The sequence below is a fragment of the Macaca fascicularis genome, chromosome 2 (genome assembly GCF_037993035.2).
Source record: "Macaca fascicularis isolate 582-1 chromosome 2, T2T-MFA8v1.1".
Lineage (NCBI taxonomy): Eukaryota > Metazoa > Chordata > Mammalia > Primates > Cercopithecidae > Macaca > Macaca fascicularis.
The window spans coordinates 127,724,439-127,742,348 of record NC_088376.1 but is presented as its reverse complement, the minus strand read 5'-3'; the positions used below and the strand labels follow the sequence as shown (position 1 = coordinate 127,742,348).

Below are 17,910 nucleotides of genomic sequence, written 5' to 3'. Positions count from 1 at the left end.
AAAGGATAAAAGTAAGACAAAACATCTTTGCTGATCACAATGTAACAAAATTAGAAATCAATTACAGACAAAAAATGAGAAGCGCAAATGTGTAAATTAAACAGCACCCTTCTAAATGAACAATGATTCAAAGGAGAAATCAGAAAATTTTTTGAGATGAATGAAAATGAAGACTCAATATACCAAAACATGGGATGCTGCTAAAGCAGGGCTTAGAAGAAAATTTATAGTTGTAAATACTTCTGTGAAGAAAGAAGGTCTCAAATCAATAACCTAACCTTCTACTTTAAGACAACAGAAAGAAAAGAGCAAGTTAAAACTAAAGCAAGCAAAAGAAAAGAAATCGAGATTAGAGCAGAAATCAACAAATGAGAAATAGAAAACCAATAGAGACTTTAAATCTTCTAAAATGTCTAACACTTTACTTACTATAATAAATCAAACTATAATAATTACAGAAGACATTAAGCAAGGATTATTTTTCCCAGTGTAAGTGACATACTTTAATGTATTAAAAAATTTAATTTTCAACATAGCTTCCATACACCTGTTGTAAAAAACAAAAATCTTCGTGAAAATATCCACCAGGCACTGTCTTTTTCTCAACTCATATTTATTTTGGGAGCTGTTCACCATATCATGAGCTCATTTCAAACTGTAGCTATTGAGAAAGCTCACCTCATAGAGCACGGTTTAGGGAATTGAGCAAATCTACGACTGATTCCTTGTACCTCCACTTCCTGCAATGTGACTTTGAATACGTTGCTAATTTCTTTGAGACTTATTTTCCTCATCAGAAAAATAGAGGTAATTTTCTCACTTTGAAGGGAGTAAGATAGCATACGTAAAAGAGCCTAATTCAATGCCTGGTACATAATAGGTGTGTAATTAATATCTCGTCTATATTCATTTGATGATTTAACAATTAATTTGGCCTTGGTATGCATATACTGAAAACTCATATATGTATACCAATGCCAGTTGGTAGACATGCAATAGCCATTGGCATTGGTATACATATATGAGTGTTCTTGAAAGAAAAACTAGAAGAAGAAGAATGTAATGTTACATCTTATGTACCAGGTTTTAGGCTAGTGATGTTATCTATAACTGGACTGCATATAACTTGTTTGACAGTTTGGACAGATTTTACTATAGTAGTCCTCCCTTATCCTTGAGGGATATGTTCCAAGACCACCAGTGGATGCCTAAAACCACAGATAGTACCAAACGTGATTGCCATTGGCCAGAAAGTTTCTGTTCCTGTCTTCCAACCACAAATTTAATGCCTCTCCATCTTAAATAAACTGATTGTGCACTGTATCCGTAACTTTTGCAGTTTGAGGTGCGACAGCAAAACTAACACCAGTTTCTTTTCATTCTTCGTAATTTTACAGAGGGAAGATCTGTTCTTACCATAGACTTTAACAACCTCGGCATGCAGAGTTGTTTTTTTTTTTCTTTCCTTATTAAGTTGAGAGTTTTCACCTTTTCACTTAAAGCTAGCACTTTACAGCTTCTCTTTGTCTTAATCCAAATTACCAGCATCACTACTCTTGCACTGTGAGGCCATCATTAAGTAAAATAAGGATTCCTTAAACACAGCACTGCAATACCTCGACAGTCAATCTGATCACCGGAATGGCTACTAGGTGACTAGGTGGGGCGTGTATACAGGATAGATAGCTAGCCTAAAGGATGATTTCCAACCCCAGGCAGGATGGGGCAGGATGGTGCCAGAGTCCATCACACTGCTCAGAATGGTGTGCAATTTAAAGGTTATGAATTGTTTATTTCTGGAATTTTCCATTTAATATTTTAGGACTGAGGTGACTGCAGGTAACTGAAACCAAGGGAAACGAAACCATGAAAAAGGGGGGGACCACTGTATTTTAAGAATGACTAAAACACTCAACTTGGGTAAAATGCACATCCTGGCCTAAACTGATTTTCTTAGCAGTTGGTTATAATGGTCAAATATTTAGTCCTTTCAAATATGAAATCACTTAGAATCTAACTGTTTTTAATTTTTATTTTTACCTTTGGTATTGATGTGACAAATTCTATTCCTTATGGTTAGGTAAGCATACTTCTTCATTGTAGAATTCTGTTGCCTATTTTAGACCACAAGCTGGTGGCATTAAAGCATTAAAGCACATTTATGATCTGATTGTCAAGTTAACTGATTAAATTCTGTTTTTACTCAAAGTGTATTTTGGCAGGCATTTTAATGCTTATTCTGTTTATTGCATAGTTGATGATGCAAAAATTCAGTATTTTCATCAGCAATATAAACTTCAAGCCAAGTTGGAAACTAGTGATTCTCAAAATGTCAGTGTTAATATCAGTCACCTGGGGATCTAGTTAAGCGTAGATTCAAGCCTGGGGTGGGGCCAAAGAATCTGCTTTTTAACAAGCTTCTAGTTGTTGTCAATTTTGCTGGTCCACGGACCCTGCTTTGAGTAGCAAGACTGTGGAGAACCCAAGAAGAGGCCTAGGCATGAGTTGGAAATCAGTAGAGCTAATCTGACATTATAAATCATGGTCCCAGCTGTCTGCCCAGACTCTCAGAGTTTATTTCCTTAACTGAGCCCTGGAGTAAGTTAATTAAAAATTCAGAGACATTGAATTGCTGTGATTCTATTCTTATATTTTAAGTACTGAAATGATCTAATAAGGTAATAAAATACCTGGTTGTGCATTTTCTACAGTTCCTTTGTATCGTCTGTTAGCCTGTCCACCTCTCAGACCTCTTTGTATTAGAACTAATTGAATAGCATCAGTGGTATATATGGAACTTTTTTTTTTTTTTTTTTTTTTTTTGAGACAGAGTCTCCCTTTGTCTCACCCAGGCTGGAGTGCAGTAACGTGATCTAAGCTCACTGCAGGCTCTGCCTCCCAGGTTCAAGCACTTCTCGTGCCTCAGCCTCCTAAGTAGCTGGGATTATAGACGTGCACCACTATGCCTGGCTAATTTTTGTATTTTTGTTAGAGACAGGGTTTTACCACGTTGACCGGTCTAGTCTCAAACTCCTGGCCTCATGAGATTCAACTGCCTTGACCCCCCCCGCAAAGTACTGGGATTACAGGCATGAGCCACTGCGCCCAGCCTCCATTTAAGTTTTTTAGAGCTCTGTAGCTACATATTGGCCCTTACTATACCTTTGGCAAGAGTGGGATTCCTTGAATCAGTCTCAGCAAGGCTTTTGTTACCAAATGAAAAGAATAAGAATCACATGCCTTGTTTCCCTCAAGCTCAGGCCTGATTTTCTAATACCATAAGTGAGCAAGTGTGAAAGCTTCCCAGGGAAGCAAACCTCAAATCCTTAGTCACTTAGGTGGGAGTACAGATTGAGGTGCATCTATAGAGTCCACGGTATGCAGGACTTGTTTTTGTATGTAATCTGACCACAGAGGCATCAATTTAAAATGTGTCAAATTAAATTCTTAATATAAAATAGCTGTGGCTTGAAATGTAATGCATACCATCTGATTTGTTACAGAACACAAAAATAGGCACAGTAAAGACAAGAAGAAAACCAGAGCAAGAAAATGGGGAGAAAGGATTAACCTGGCTGATGACGTGGCAGCATTAAACAGCGGCTTAGCAACAGAGGCATTTTCTGCCTATGGTAATAAGACGGACAACACAACAGAAAAGAGGACCCACAGAAGGACAAAACGTTTTTTATCCTATCCACGGTTTGTAGAAGTCTTGGTGGTGGCAGACAACAGAATGGTTTCATACCACGGAGAAAACCTTCAACACTATATTTTAACTTTAATGTCAATTGTAAGTACATTCAAACGAAGGTGATTTATGAGGTCTCTAAATGTGCCTTTGGGGAATGGGTTTCCACTCAGTGCTTTGGAGAACCATTCAGAACTGGCATTTCAGCCATTCAGGGAAGTGACTGAACAGAACATAAGATTATTTGTTGGTTGCCTTTTTAAACTGACAACAGTGGTTATCAATATGAAGTATTTATTCTGCGTTAGACAATGTGCTTCTTACTTAAAAGGTATAATTTTGAATCCTGGCAACCCTGCCGGGTGAGATTATCAATCATGCCCATTTTATAGATAAGAAAACTGAGTCTCAGAGGAGTTAGGTCACTTGCCCATGGTCAGGTAAAGTTAATAAATCACTTGGACACTGCCTGTGACCTTTAGCTTGTCCAGTTCCCAAAACCAGTGCTTTTTACCTCACTTAGGAACTTTGCACAGCCAGTTGTGGATATTCAGTAATTCTTAGGGAGGCTGGTTGTGAACCATAGTCACCTGTGGAACTTCTAAAAATAGCCTCTTCCCCGGGATTCTAATTAAGTAGCCTGGGGAGTGACACCTAGGAGGCTTTCATTCTATTTTTCTACTCCCATTTTGAATTAAAACCACAATACATTTGCATGATTTTTAAAAAATCAGACAGAACAAAGACTATTGTTAAAAAATAAGTACCATTCTCTATGCAGACTGCCAGGCCCCTTCCCAGAGGCAGCCACTGTTGAAAGTTTTCTTACATGTTTCTAACAAGCACTGCCCAATAGAAATATAATGCAAACCACATATTTAATTTCAAATGTATTTAAATTTTTCAAAAAGTTTTTTTTCCTAATTTTAAATTTTCAAGTAGCCACATTAAGAAAAAAAGTTTTTAAGAAAATGGCCAGGTACAGTCACTCATGCCTGTAATCCCAACATTTTAGGAGGCTGAGGTGGAACAATCTCTTGGGGCCTGGAGTTTAAGACCAGCCTGGGCATTATAGCAAGACCTGGTCTCTATAAAAAAAAAAAAAAAAAAAAAAAAAAAAAAAAATTAGCCAGGTGTGGTGGCATATACCTGGCTCATATATAGTAGGCTGAGGTCCTTGGGAGCTGAGGTGAGAGAATCTCTTGAGCCCAGGAGGCTGCAGTGAGCCTTGATTGTGCCACTGCGCATCAGCCTTGGCAACAGAGTGAGACCCTGTCTCAAAAAAAAAGTAAAATATAAACAGGTAAAATTAATTTTAGCAATATATTTTATATCAAATATTATTTTAAAAATTATTGAGGTATTTTACTTTTTTTAATACTAAGCCTTCAAAATCCAGTGTTTTACATTCTCAGTATAACCCAATTTGAGCTAGCCACATACCAGTACTCACTAGCCACATGTGATGAGTGGCCACTGTTGGGCAGTGCAACTCTAGGTATTTCTTATGCAAACACGTTTGCATATACAACTTCTTTTCAAACTGGAGGCATTTTCGCATACTGTATTACACATTGCTATTTTATTGAACGATTCGAGATGGTTCCAGAAAAGCCCATATAGACCTCCTCTTACTCCTTTTCAGCTGTAGCATAACTTTTCTTTCAATGGATGAGCCCTAATTTACCTGAACTAAAACTTATTTTTAATAAATCCCCCAGATGGATATGAAAAGCAATCCTGTTTGGGCATAGCTTTAGGGTTTCTTCTTCCCCCCATGTGGGCTGTGGTACTCCTTGCCTTTTTGTTCACTGCTGTGACCCATTCCCCTCTGCCCTCCGTCAACCCCGCCTGGCCTTCATGCCCCTCTCGCCCCCACATGCTGCTCAGTCCCAGATACCCCAGCCCTCTCATGCCCAGGAGGGAAGGGAACATCTAATCTGGCCCTGCACATATGCATAACCTCATTTTCACTTCTTAATTTCAGATCTCTCATAAGAATTTTTATTATGAACATGGACTTTGGGTCAAACTGCCCTAGGTTGAGAGTTCTGGCTCTGCTACTCACCAGTGTGTTGCCTCAGACAAGTGACTTAATTTCTCTGAGTGACTTAGTTTCCTCATTTGTTGAACAGAGATTTTAATAGTACCCAGACCAGAGTTTTGCTGTATAGAGACTAAATGCATGTGTGTATGTAGTTTTCAGCCAGTTCTCAAGCATTTAGTAAATGTTAGCTCCTATAATTAATTATAATACTACAAAAATAAAAACCCCACCAGGTTAACAAGGTTGTCAAGGACACAAATTGGTGGTAAACATTAAAGAACAGCAGTGTTGGCTAACATGCACCCAATGTGAGATTCTATAAGGTGGCAATCTAGGACTTCAGAAGAGAAGAAAGAGCTTAATGGAAAATTAATATCCAGTGTTCTGGTACAGAGAACTGTTAAGTCACGTGGCAATGCAATTTCAGAGGAATTTAAACTTGTTTGAATTCACTGTTACCTAAAACTGTGATCTATGAATTTTACGAAGAGACTTTACAAAAAGGATTGTTGAGTGAATGAAAAATTCACAACCACAAAATGCATATGTTGCAAGAAACGTAAAAAAGAGGTGGAGCCCAACGTAAGACGTGACTTGCTTATTGCTTACACGGAGTTCACAATTAACTTTGAAAAATTTATCTCGGTTGCAGGTAGCCTCTATCTATAAAGACCCAAGTATTGGAAATTTAATTAATATTGTTATTGTGAACTTAATTGTGATTCATAATGAACAGGTAATAAAGTTTTTTTTCTTTTTTCTTCTATCTGTATCCGAAATGGCATATCTAATTGGTACTGGTACAACAGATTAACTATAATTCTTCTCTGTATTTAGGATGGGCCTTCCATATCTTTTAATGCTCAGACAACATTAAAAAACTTTTGCCAGTGGCAGCATTCGAAGAACAGTCCAGGCGGAATCCATCATGATACTGCTGTTCTCTTAACAAGGTATATGGATTTCTTATTCCTCAGATCTTTCAGTCTCAGGTCAAGTTGATGGGATGTAGTCACGCATTCCTGATAGTCAGCTGCTGGTGGAGGGTTTCTCAGCTTAGGCACTGTTGACATTTTGGGCTGGATAATTCTTTCTGTGCATTGCAAGATGTTTAGCAGCATCCCTGGCCTCTGCTCACTACGTATCAGGAGCACTCCCTCCCCTCAGTTGTGACAACCAGCAATGTCTCCAGACATTGCCACTGCCCTCCGTGGGAAGGGCAGAATCACCTTGGTTGAGAACCACTAACTTATAGATGCCAAGTGAGGAATAAATGTGTTAGGCAGACCTGAAAATGAATGCCTTATATAACAGGCAAGGGCAGCTGCTATTCAGATGGACCTGGCATTGCCATGTAGTATATGAGTTCAGTGTTGCCAGCTTTTGTGATTTTGCAAAAGCCAGAAAAATGAATTTTTTTAAACTGTGAAACCTCCCAATTTTTCTATGGTAGCTACTATCTCAAAATGTTAAAACACTGTAGCAACACAGAGGCATGCTGGCTTAATTGTGCCTCCCACCTCCTGCCATCTCTATTGTGGTCCTGAGCATGTCCTCTTTTTTTTTTTTTTTATTATACTTTAGGTTCTAGGGTACATGTGCACAATGTGCAGGTTTGTTACATATGTATACGTGTGCCATGTTGGTGTGCTGCACCCATCAACTCGTCAGCACCCATCAACTCGTCATTTACATCAGGTATAACTCCGAGCATGTCCTCTTAAATGAAAGTAAAAGGTATCTTGCACCTTCTCAGGAATGTTCTCAAAGAGTCTTTACAAAACTAGAAACCAGGGTATTGGGAAAATCCTGGTTGGAGAGATTTTTTACTGCTCTGTGACCACCCTGACCACAGAAAAAGACTTCTTAATGTAGTAGTTTATAATTCTTAAATCAACAATTCCAAAATTTTTTCAGTTTTGAAACTCTGGTCTTATGAATTTACTTTTTGTAACCCCCACCCCAAAGTGTGTGCTGTTGTGAATGCCTAGACAACCCTAAAGTATTTACTTATATTGACACTTACTCTTTGATGTCATCAAGGCCTAAGTCTGCTTTGCTTTCAGACAGGATATCTGCAGAGCTCACGACAAATGTGATACCTTAGGTGAGTTCTCTGTGCGTATCTTCTATGGCTAAAACAGTTTACTGCATGTTTTTATTTCAAGCCACAGTTGCTTTTTAGAGTAAACCTTGTTGTTTTTCCTTCTAATAGGCCTGGCTGAACTGGGAACCATTTGTGATCCCTACAGAAGCTGTTCTATTAGTGAAGATAGTGGATTGAGTACAGCTTTTACGATTGCCCATGAGCTGGGTCATGTGTGAGTTTCCTTTCAGTAATTTCATTTAATTCAGAGTGACCTAAACCTTTTATTCCTTCGCGTCAGTGAGCATTTACTTGACTTTCAAGTGTGTAAGACACTTCCCGAGTCATAGTAGAGTTTGCAGGGTGGAAGAGCTTTGAACCTAATTGGGTGAAATGACTTTGACTTCCGATAGTTGAGTAAATGCAGTGCACTCTCTTCAGCCATAGCTTGTGTGTATCTTTGGTTTAACTGCTCAAGTTCAATACATGAGGTCTAATAGTCTCCTTTCCTACTGGGAACTGGAGAAATGGGGTCTTTCCATTCCTTCTACTGAAGCAGAGGATATATTAGCCTAGAGAACTTTCCTGATTTAACACCTTTGTCCAGGAGGGTCCCCCACCATTACTGTGGCCCCCAAGATTTTTACAAAGCCAGACCATTCCTGATTCTAGTTATACACAGTTCTAATTCTGATATTTAGCATCTGGGAACAGTAATATCCCTTTTTTCAGGAAAGGGAATGAACAAAGATAGAAAGAAGGAATCATTTCCTAATTATGATCACTAAGTGGCTATTATGAAATGGCTTTTCCCTTTTGCTTTTTAGAAATAGAGCATGGTTAGAACATGGGGCAAAACACTGCAAATTTACTAGAAATTATTCTGAGTTTTGATCTGCATTATTTTCTTTCTAAGATGATTAAATTACTTATACTATCTATTTTGAAATAATTTTCTGAAAAGATATTATTAATATAGCTGCAGATCAATTTGTGTGGCAGATGATAACTTTACTTAGAGCTAACATCATTTATAAAACAAGCTTTTCATTCATACATTTAAGGTCCTCTATGTGCAGTGTAGTGTATGAGGCACAGAACAAGATGGATATATACACAGGTGTCTCCAATTTAGCTCAATCGATAACAGGTATATTTTTAAACTAGTACCCTTCAAATGTATTTTAAGAGCACACCCCTTTTCTTTTCTCCAGAGGAAATATAGTCAAATGCCCCCTATTTAGAACATAAAAGAGGTATGGCTTTCCATTAAGCATTTGTGGCAGGCCCAACCTGCTTAGTCAACATCTTCTCTATCCTTGTGTTTTCTGAAGCACCTTTGTGAAACTCAGGGAAGCCTTGAAGAGAATTCCCATTCCAGCTTCCCCAGCTTAGTGGCTGTGGGATTTGATCAAGTAATTAAAGCTCTCTATGGCTCAGTTTTCTCATCTGCAAAATGCAGATAATAACAGTACAGATGTAGAATTCCTTATCCAAAATGCTTGGGACCAGAAATGTTTTGGATTTTGGATTGTCTCAGATTTTTGCAATATTTTCATATACATAATGAGATATCTTGGGGATGGGACTCAAGTTTAAGCAAGAAAGTTATGTTTTGTATATACCTTATGCACATTGCCTAGAGGTAATTGTATATGATATTTTAAATAATTTTATGCATTAAACAAAGTTTGTGTTACACATTTATGTGTGGAATTTTCCACTGGTGTCATGTTGGCACTCAAAAAGTTTTGGATTTTGGAGGATTTTGGATTTGGGGTTTTGAGATGAGGAATGCTCAACCTGTACTATTCATTGGGTAAAATAAGTGATTAAATGAAATAAAGCATCTCAAGCATTTAGCACATTTTCTGGTGTGTTGTGAATACTGAAAAGTCATGGTTATTGTTGTTCGTACGTGTCCAATAAGTATTTATTACTATTTAACTCCTTCAGTGAGCAAATGTGAGTAACATTTGAATGAAAATAAATTTTCAGCTTATTTACATGCTGAAATAAACTTGACTGTATCAAGTAATTGTGAGAGTGGGGAATAAACATCATCTGGGGATGGGAAATAAACACCACTATAGAGAAACTGCTAAGATTTGAATGCCTTGCTTGTTTTAAGTTTGTTGATGCAGGTATTACATTGATTATGCATCAGGGAACTGGAAACCAAGGCATTTATTCTTTTAAGAAAATAGATTCTTAAGCATAAGAGTCTCACGTTTTAAGAACTATTTCTAAATTCAACTAAGATCAAGTTTTTCTGTCTCTGTTGGTGAGTATTAAGAGACATAAACTTTAAAGAAAAAGGGAAAATGTGATAAATTAATGGAATAGACTCCATAGGCTTTTATTCCAACTTTTATATGATGCAAATCTACATGCTTCTGTCTGACTCACTTATTTCTGTAATCAAGATGAACTAGTGAAGGGAATTTCTCCCTCAATGCTAAATTAATTACATGTGTCAATTTTGTGATTGGGGATAGTCATCCAGACAGAGGGAAGGTGACCCTTCTGAGGTTGTCACCCAGTGGATAATTGCCTGAGCTGAGAATGGCATGTGGGTCACAGAATTGGTGTTTCTGGATTTAGGAAATACTTCCTACTTTTTTCCACTCCTTCTGGCTAAGCCAAGAATTGCAAGTATGTGTTCATGCTGCTGCATTCCCTTCCAGGCCCATAAGGATGTTGGCAGTCCTTCACAGCCTTCTCACAGGCGGAACCTGGATTAATTTAAGAATCCTTTTGTGCCTGGCTTTTCAGGAAGCCAGTACCAATCAATTGGTGTTGGCATGAAGCATGAAACTATTTGCCATCTCTGAGTTACGCCAGTAGAATTGGCATGCCTCTGGTTTCCATGCATACCACTACCTTTCATGGGTTTTATTGTGCACAAACTTTGCATGCCTTTAGAATGATATACCTACACAGGTATATAATTTGTCACCCTGATCCAAAAAAGGGAAGATGCCAAGACCCATAGTGAGCCTCTTATTAGAAAGCTCTTGGCTTCAGTTTTTGACACTTCCCTGACTCTTTATATTCACATTATCATAAGTTGCCAAATTCTTGACTCTATAAATTGCCCTTTAACAGCTTATTAGGAATTCCAACTACTGTATTCTAGCACCAACTACAGCTTATTCAGAGCCTCTGCAATTCCAAAAAGTACACTTAAACCAAATACATGGGCCAACCCACATCTTTTTAAATGCATTTTATGCATTTACACTTCGTATTAAGTTGGGTGAGAATTATATTTTAATCTACAGTCTATCTCGAATTGTCTTACATTTTGTTCTACTTACCAGAGTTCAGGTTCTTATCCAAAATGCAGTTAAATTTTTTTCTCTTAGATAGATGCATTCCTGAAGCAATTAGAACAGCATGATCCCTTGGTATTTATTGACATTCTCATCATTGTCTCATTGGCTTTAGGTTTAACATGCCTCATGATGACAACAACAAATGTAAAGAAGAAGGAGTTAAGAGTCCCCAGCATGTCATGGCTCCAACACTGAACTTCTACACCAACCCCTGGATGTGGTCAAAGTGTAGTCGAAAATATATCACTGAGTTTTTAGAGTAAGACTTGAACATTCTTTTAGCACAAACTTCTAGTGCCTGGTCTACATGTAGTGAATGAATTGTGGGAAAGACAATACAAAGTCAAACATTCCTTTTCTGTTATTTTTGTTGACACTCCTTGGAGAAGGCAAAACAAACAAACAAACAAACAAAATACTCTCTGACATCTGTGTAGTTCATATCCTTGCCAGAGTTTAGAAGATTACAGACTGAGCTAAAGAAAAGGTTGGAATCTTAAAGAGGATGTGGAAATGTTGCTTCATTTTGGGTAAAGTTTTGAGATTTGTTCAGACATGGGGAGAGGGACTATGAATCTGATTTCTTGATGAAGGCCGCAAGTATTTATGCACTTCTAATTTAGTAATTTTGGCCTGAAAAGGGGTGGGGTAGTGAGATGATCCCAAAGCAGAGTCTGTGGATGAGTGGAAATTTTAGTAGCTCCCACACTGTTGAATTGAGGACCTTCTCTCTCTGCCTCACTCTTCCTCTCCCCCTCTTCCCTCCCCCTTTTCTCTTTTTTCCCATTTTCTTTCTTTTCTTGTTTTGTTTTTTAAGCTTCCTGCTAGGCTGCTCAAAGATCCATTACATTATACAATGCCCCTGTGTCACAGATTTATTGCTCTTCTCTCTCAGAAGTATGAAAGGTTAAGTGATTGTCCCAGAGTCACTGGGTGTATATTTCTGCAACCACAGGGAAGAGGAGGCTTTATTAATCAGAACTCAACGGGTGTGAATTTTCCAGGAGAGGTGTTTGCTGAAAACGGAAAGAACCGGAGGGTTGCTGTTTTTCTTTTTAACCAGATGGTGTAAAGTGTTTTCTTTCTATGAGTCATTGATTTGCTTATGCATCCCTTCAACAAACATTTACTAAGCACCTGTTGTCATGGACAGGGCCCTGTGCTTGGATGAAAAAGACACTATCTTTGCCCTTAAGAAGCTTACAGTCTATTGGGAAAGATAGTCAAACACAAACAGATAATTGCTGTGAAGTGTGATCAAACATTGTAGCAGATGTATATTTCCTACTGGCTATGTTGTATTCATTGTGTGTGGTTCTACAAAGTAAAGAGCAAAAATGTAACTTCAGCATCTGGATTTAATCTTGGCTGTAAAGAATAAAGCACATGTTAAAAAGTAACTGTCCTCTCTACCATTACAATGGTGGGGTGGCCTTTACCATTATCTGGAGCTCTTGACAGCCACCGTTCTCACCATCTGTGTGTTTCTGTGTATTTCCATAGCACTGGTTATGGCGAGTGTTTGCTTAATGAACCTGAATCCAGACCCTACCCTTTGCCTGTCCAACTGCCAGGCATCCTTTACAACGTGAATAAACAATGTGAATTGATTTTTGGACCAGGTTCTCAGGTGTGCCCGTATATGGTAAGTGTAGGAGGGCCACTTCTGCCCTCATCTACTGATTCTGCTCTTCTTTTTATTCATAGTTTTCCATTGGATTCTAACTCGAATATAAACTACCCAAGGAAAAGCTGAGAGTAAAATTGTATATTAGTGATCATAATAATTATGAAGATGACACAACAGTACTATTGCTCAGTGTTAAATAATGCTTTACCTGCACTTCCTCATGTCATCCTCATGGCAGCCCAAAAGGGAAATGCCATCATCACTTTCATTTTATAAGTGAAAGTGAGGCTCAGAGGCAGCAAGGTTACAGAGTTGGGAATTACAGAGCTCAGCTTTTTTCTCTCCTTGTTGCCTTTAATGCCCTTCGACTTGTCCAGGTGACCTAAATTATAGGGACTCTTCAAGATTCAGAAGAGGTAACTCATGAGACAAACGTGTCTCTGTGTTTTAGCTTGTGAAGGTAACATCCTGTGACCAACTGGGGCTTGAAATCATTTCTGCTGGGGCCTCAGCTGGGATGGCTGTGTGATATAGCCTGATGCATGTGTTGTGGAGGTTTGGGCCAGTGACATCATCTAGCAGTTATCAGGTTGCAGATGAGTAGAACTGTGCTTCTATGGGGTGGCCCATTCTGTCTCTTTGGGGTGGCATGTGTGTGTTTCTTTTGCTGGGAGTGTCTTCAGAGATTGCCTGGTGAATTGAGAAGTACAGTAGTATTCCATGGAAATAATAACAAAATTTTGAGTAAACTTGATTCATGGCAATATTTGTTTTTGTGTTATTTATGATAGGAAAAATTAGGAGTCATTGAACTGCCAAGCAAAAGAAAAGTTAAGCAAATTATAGTGTCTCCCTTTTGTAGCAACTGAAAACGATCTGCATCTGGGAACATGCTCCTGATATAATTTTAAGTTAAGATAACAAGATAAACAATTTTATAAAGTATGATCTCAACCCTAAAAGGGGAGAAAAAGCTACAGAAAAGATAGAGTAGTTTGAAACCTTTTCTATTTAAAAAAATAAACTTTTAATACTTGTGCAACTTTTCTACTGTAAGTGTGGTTTATTTTAATAATTAGGAAAAATTAAAAAATCTTTTAAAAGTGTGCCCTGAAATAGAGTTAAATATAGCAAATGGAATAAATCTAAAAAACAGAGCATTTAGAGGAGGAAGAAAGCAAGTTGTAGGATATGTCAGTATGGTGCAGTTGTAAAGCTTACATGCTGTCTATTACTGGAGATTTATTAACATTTGTAGTAAAAATGTTGGGAATGATGAAGTGATGAACACTACTCAGGACTGTGGTCACTTCTGGTAAGAAAGGGAAGGGAAAGGGACCTAGGATGAGTACATCGGGCCTTCAGCTGTGCCTGTGAAGTTTTCTTTCCTCTAGCTTGGTGGTGGGTACATGGGTATCCATTACCAGGCATAGAAATGTGTTTTATGGGCTGCTGTCTATATCTCTTTTAATATTTTAGCATTTATCATGCCAAGAAAAGAATTTCCTTTCCAACTTACCCTATATCATTAGCGAAACATTAGTTGAAAGCAAGCTTTGCCTTGTTTGATACTGTCAAATAAATCATTTGTCTCTCAATTGCCATTTCATTGAATTGAGCAGATGCAATGTAGACGGCTCTGGTGCAATAATGTCAATGGAGTACACAAAGGCTGCCGGACTCAGCACACACCCTGGGCCGATGGGACGGAGTGCGAGCCTGGAAAGGCAAGTAATGCCCTGTTCTGTCCTTCTGTCTTAGGGCAGAAATGTGCACAATTTTGGCTGTATAATCAGACACCAATGTTTAGAATATAAAACAATGCAGTCTGTTTTAGCATGCGTAATATTTTTTAGAGGACAGATGTTTAGCTTACTATTAAAAATTGTGAAACTTAGATTGTGTAATGCTGATACCAGAGAATATACCTATCATTATTGCTTCAATATTAAGATATTCTCTCAACTTAAGACTTTCTCTCATTTAAACATGTCTAAAATTCCAGTGTGCCTATGGGAACATTTAATGTGAGATTGTATTTCTTTTTCTTCTCTTTTGGGGTGACACTGGAAAGCTATTGGTAAGTTGATGGAACAGTTTAGAATCAAGGAAATATAGAAATATAGTACATCTATTGCAGGTACTACTATGATACCAGGCTTTTGCCAACCGGCATTATTCCCTTTAAGGAGCTATAATGTCATCTAGGATATATCGAAATCCAGGTTCTCATGCGCTGGTTATAATTGTTTCTACTGATTTGTTAATAGCTAAACAGAATCTGCTACTTTTGTGGCCCAGTGGTAACAGTGTCTCATGCACCTAGGAGTATGATTAACTTAACCTTCTGTACCTAGTGTGCATTTAAAAAAATGGTGGCATGTCAGTGATACTACCATCAGCCCAAAAATTTGGTTACAAAAAGTTTTAGATATAAATCCCAATTTAAAAAGAAATACACATGGAAAATGGCATTCTATCTGTAACTTACCAAGGATACAATTCCTGAATGATATTTCTGAGTGGTTTGCTATCCTTCTATATGTTTTTCCCTTTTTTCTCTCCTCTTTGCATTGTCCACTTTACTTACTTTTAATAATTCTCATCTCATTTCGCTTTCGTCCGCTTTACCTTATAGAATCAGTAGCACCCAGAATGTTTCTGTGGAAGAGGTCCTAAGAGATGATGGAACTTCATTACCTGTTCCCTGATCTTACAGAGAAGAAACTTCTCAGTTTCTTGTCTCACAATGAGTGATTTGTCCAAGGTCACTCAGATCATTTGGCACAGCCCCTCCTCTGAAGGGGCAGCAGGTCCTACTGGAGTGGCCCTAACTCAGGCTCACTGAGCTCCTCCAGTTTGTGATGGTCAAAGAGGAAGACTAGTGGATTTTTCAGTGTTAAATGATCCTGAGGATATGAAAGTTTAAAAATATAAAGGCCAATGCAAAAATAAAAAATTATAATAAAGATGCTTTTGTCTTTGACTTAAATTGGAAACAGAGTCAGCTCATGTGCTAATTTCTCTGTGGCTGGGACCTCATCAATTGAGAATATAGCTTTCCTCAATGACAGCCTAACAAAAAGTGTATACGGATACAAGCGTGTAATAGCTTCTAGAGCTTTCATTGGTGTAAAGGGAAATATATCTCTTTGACCAAAGAGTGAATCTTTGCAAGACGTAAAACTTAGTGGATTGGAGGCTACAAAATCATAGTTTTGTCTGAGAGTCAATGGCAGCCATTAAAAATTGAATATGGCACTCATTCTTACAAAATCAAGATGTAGCCTCAGAGTCCTTCTAAACACAAAGATCCAAACAACTGCTACCAGTTGGTAGGAGATAACAATAAACTTAACACCTATTTGACAACTTGGTTAGTTGGCTTGAGTTAGAACCAGCCCGTTATATTACTTAAATTGAATGTTTGATCTCAGCAAAATCACTGGTATTTAGTTGTGGTTCTTAACCTGATAGACCCACCCACTGTGTCTATTTCTGACACATGTTATTACTGAAAAAGAAACACAACAAAGAAAAATTTTCAATTACGTGATGAAATGACTTGTATTTAGTAAAATTGTCATGAACGTGCTATCAAGCTCCATATAGCAGTATGGTTACCCAACTAGTTCTAGAATGCAGAATAACTTGGAGGATGTCAATTGTGTCTTTTCCCAATCTTCTGTTTTTGCAGAAGAGGAGGGATAGTAGGGTAATCTTCTATCTTCTGAGGGATGGGGAGCTTTGGGAGAGCTTTCAGCAGACCCTGCTCCTGCTAAACACAAGCAAGTGGGTGTGCTTGTAGCAAGAGCAGGAGCCTTCAAGGCATTCCCAAGGTAGGCTCAGGATGCTTTTGGAGAAGAACTGTGCAGAGAAAATGATAGGTCCAGTTTTAGTTGTTTTAGAAAAGTGGCCATGTCTAGCAGCTTTTATTAAAGATGTGGATATATATAAATACCCTGAAGAGTATTTACACATTCTAGAAATGCCAAAGAAGGTGAATATGTTGGCATAGAAATTCTTTGAGTTTTTTGCTTTGTTTCTTTTTCATAGAATTGCCAGTATGTGTGTTTTCTCTATATGCTAGCACATTCTGCCTCCCTTGGCCGCTGGGTTAATGTTTTTTCTTTCTTTCCCTTCTTTCTGTTCTGCTCCTGCAGCAGTAATCTGTCTTGGGCTGCTGACACAATGTTATTTTGATGAATGACTCACTAATGTCTCTTTATTTTCTCCACTCTCTTAAGTCCCTTAGCATTTTCATTTTAACCTTATTTGTGAGTGTGAGGTTTGAAACCCCTTTGTTTCAAGTTTCCTTTGGACAAAATCAACCTCTAAGTCCCCATTCCAACCTCTTAAAAAGATACATTTGTATAAAATACTATTTAAATGGTTTTGGACATTTTAAATAAAGGCTGACTCTATTTCAGCTCTTATTTCACCAGCCACTTAATGCTTTGCTATGATGTAATAGTAATTTTGCTCTGTGATTATTATTTGTAGAATTTGCCAGGTAAAATAGATTATCTTGGCGCATGTTTCCCAAACAGCCCCCATTCCCAGCATCTGTCACGTCAGACACTTTTCATATTCCTCTGAAGTTCCTCCTCTCTTTTGGACACCTGTCAATGGTCATATCACTAAGAAATATTTAATTTCCATCAGTTTTGAATTAGAAGTTTTCTTTTAAAAAGCAACTGTGAGGACATTTGAGTGCAGTGCTAAATGGTAGCGCTCTGATAAACCTACCTCCTTGTTTTGTTCTGAGGTTTATAGGAATGCTTAATGAGAAGAATGGTCATTTGGAAGTTGCTCTCTTGTGGAAATAAAATCTGTAGAATAAAGAGATCCAGAAACTGAAGTCTGAAGTGCTAAGAGGGAAAAAATATATTTCCAGAAAACTCCTTAATTTTGTCCTCAAGGTACAAAATGGCTGTGTTAGCTCCAGCCAAGGAGTCTGACTTCCCCGCGGAATGAAGCCAAAGAGTTCAGAGGGCCTCTTGAGTAATCCTACCCAGTGAATTCTGCTAACTTCCCTTTGACCACCGCTATCCATAGGGAAACTTTGGAAAATATAGGTTCTATTGCCAAGATAAAGGGGAGGATGGATATTGAGTG

General features: G+C 38.0%; 1 protein-coding gene across 4 annotated transcripts in view; it reads left to right on the top strand.

Moving 5' to 3' along the window:
• ADAMTS9 (ADAM metallopeptidase with thrombospondin type 1 motif 9) overlaps positions 1–17,910 on the top strand; it is a 175,066-nt gene that overhangs the window by 26,363 nt on the left and 130,793 nt on the right. For 3 of the 4 annotated variants that reach the window (XM_065538720.1, XM_045384825.2, XM_005547536.4), the window contains exons 4-11: positions 3,504–3,793; positions 6,391–6,474; positions 6,576–6,691; positions 7,805–7,845; positions 7,954–8,059; positions 11,275–11,421; positions 12,666–12,807; positions 14,415–14,519. In XM_065538720.1, the coding sequence (XP_065394792.1) occupies positions 3,504–3,793; positions 6,391–6,474; positions 6,576–6,691; positions 7,805–7,845; positions 7,954–8,059; positions 11,275–11,421; positions 12,666–12,807; positions 14,415–14,519 (1,031 nt within the window). The remainder of the gene's footprint in view (positions 1–3,503; positions 3,794–6,390; positions 6,475–6,575; positions 6,692–7,804; positions 7,846–7,953; positions 8,060–11,274; positions 11,422–12,665; positions 12,808–14,414; positions 14,520–17,910) is intronic. The other variant, XM_005547537.4, reaches the window with a different exon arrangement.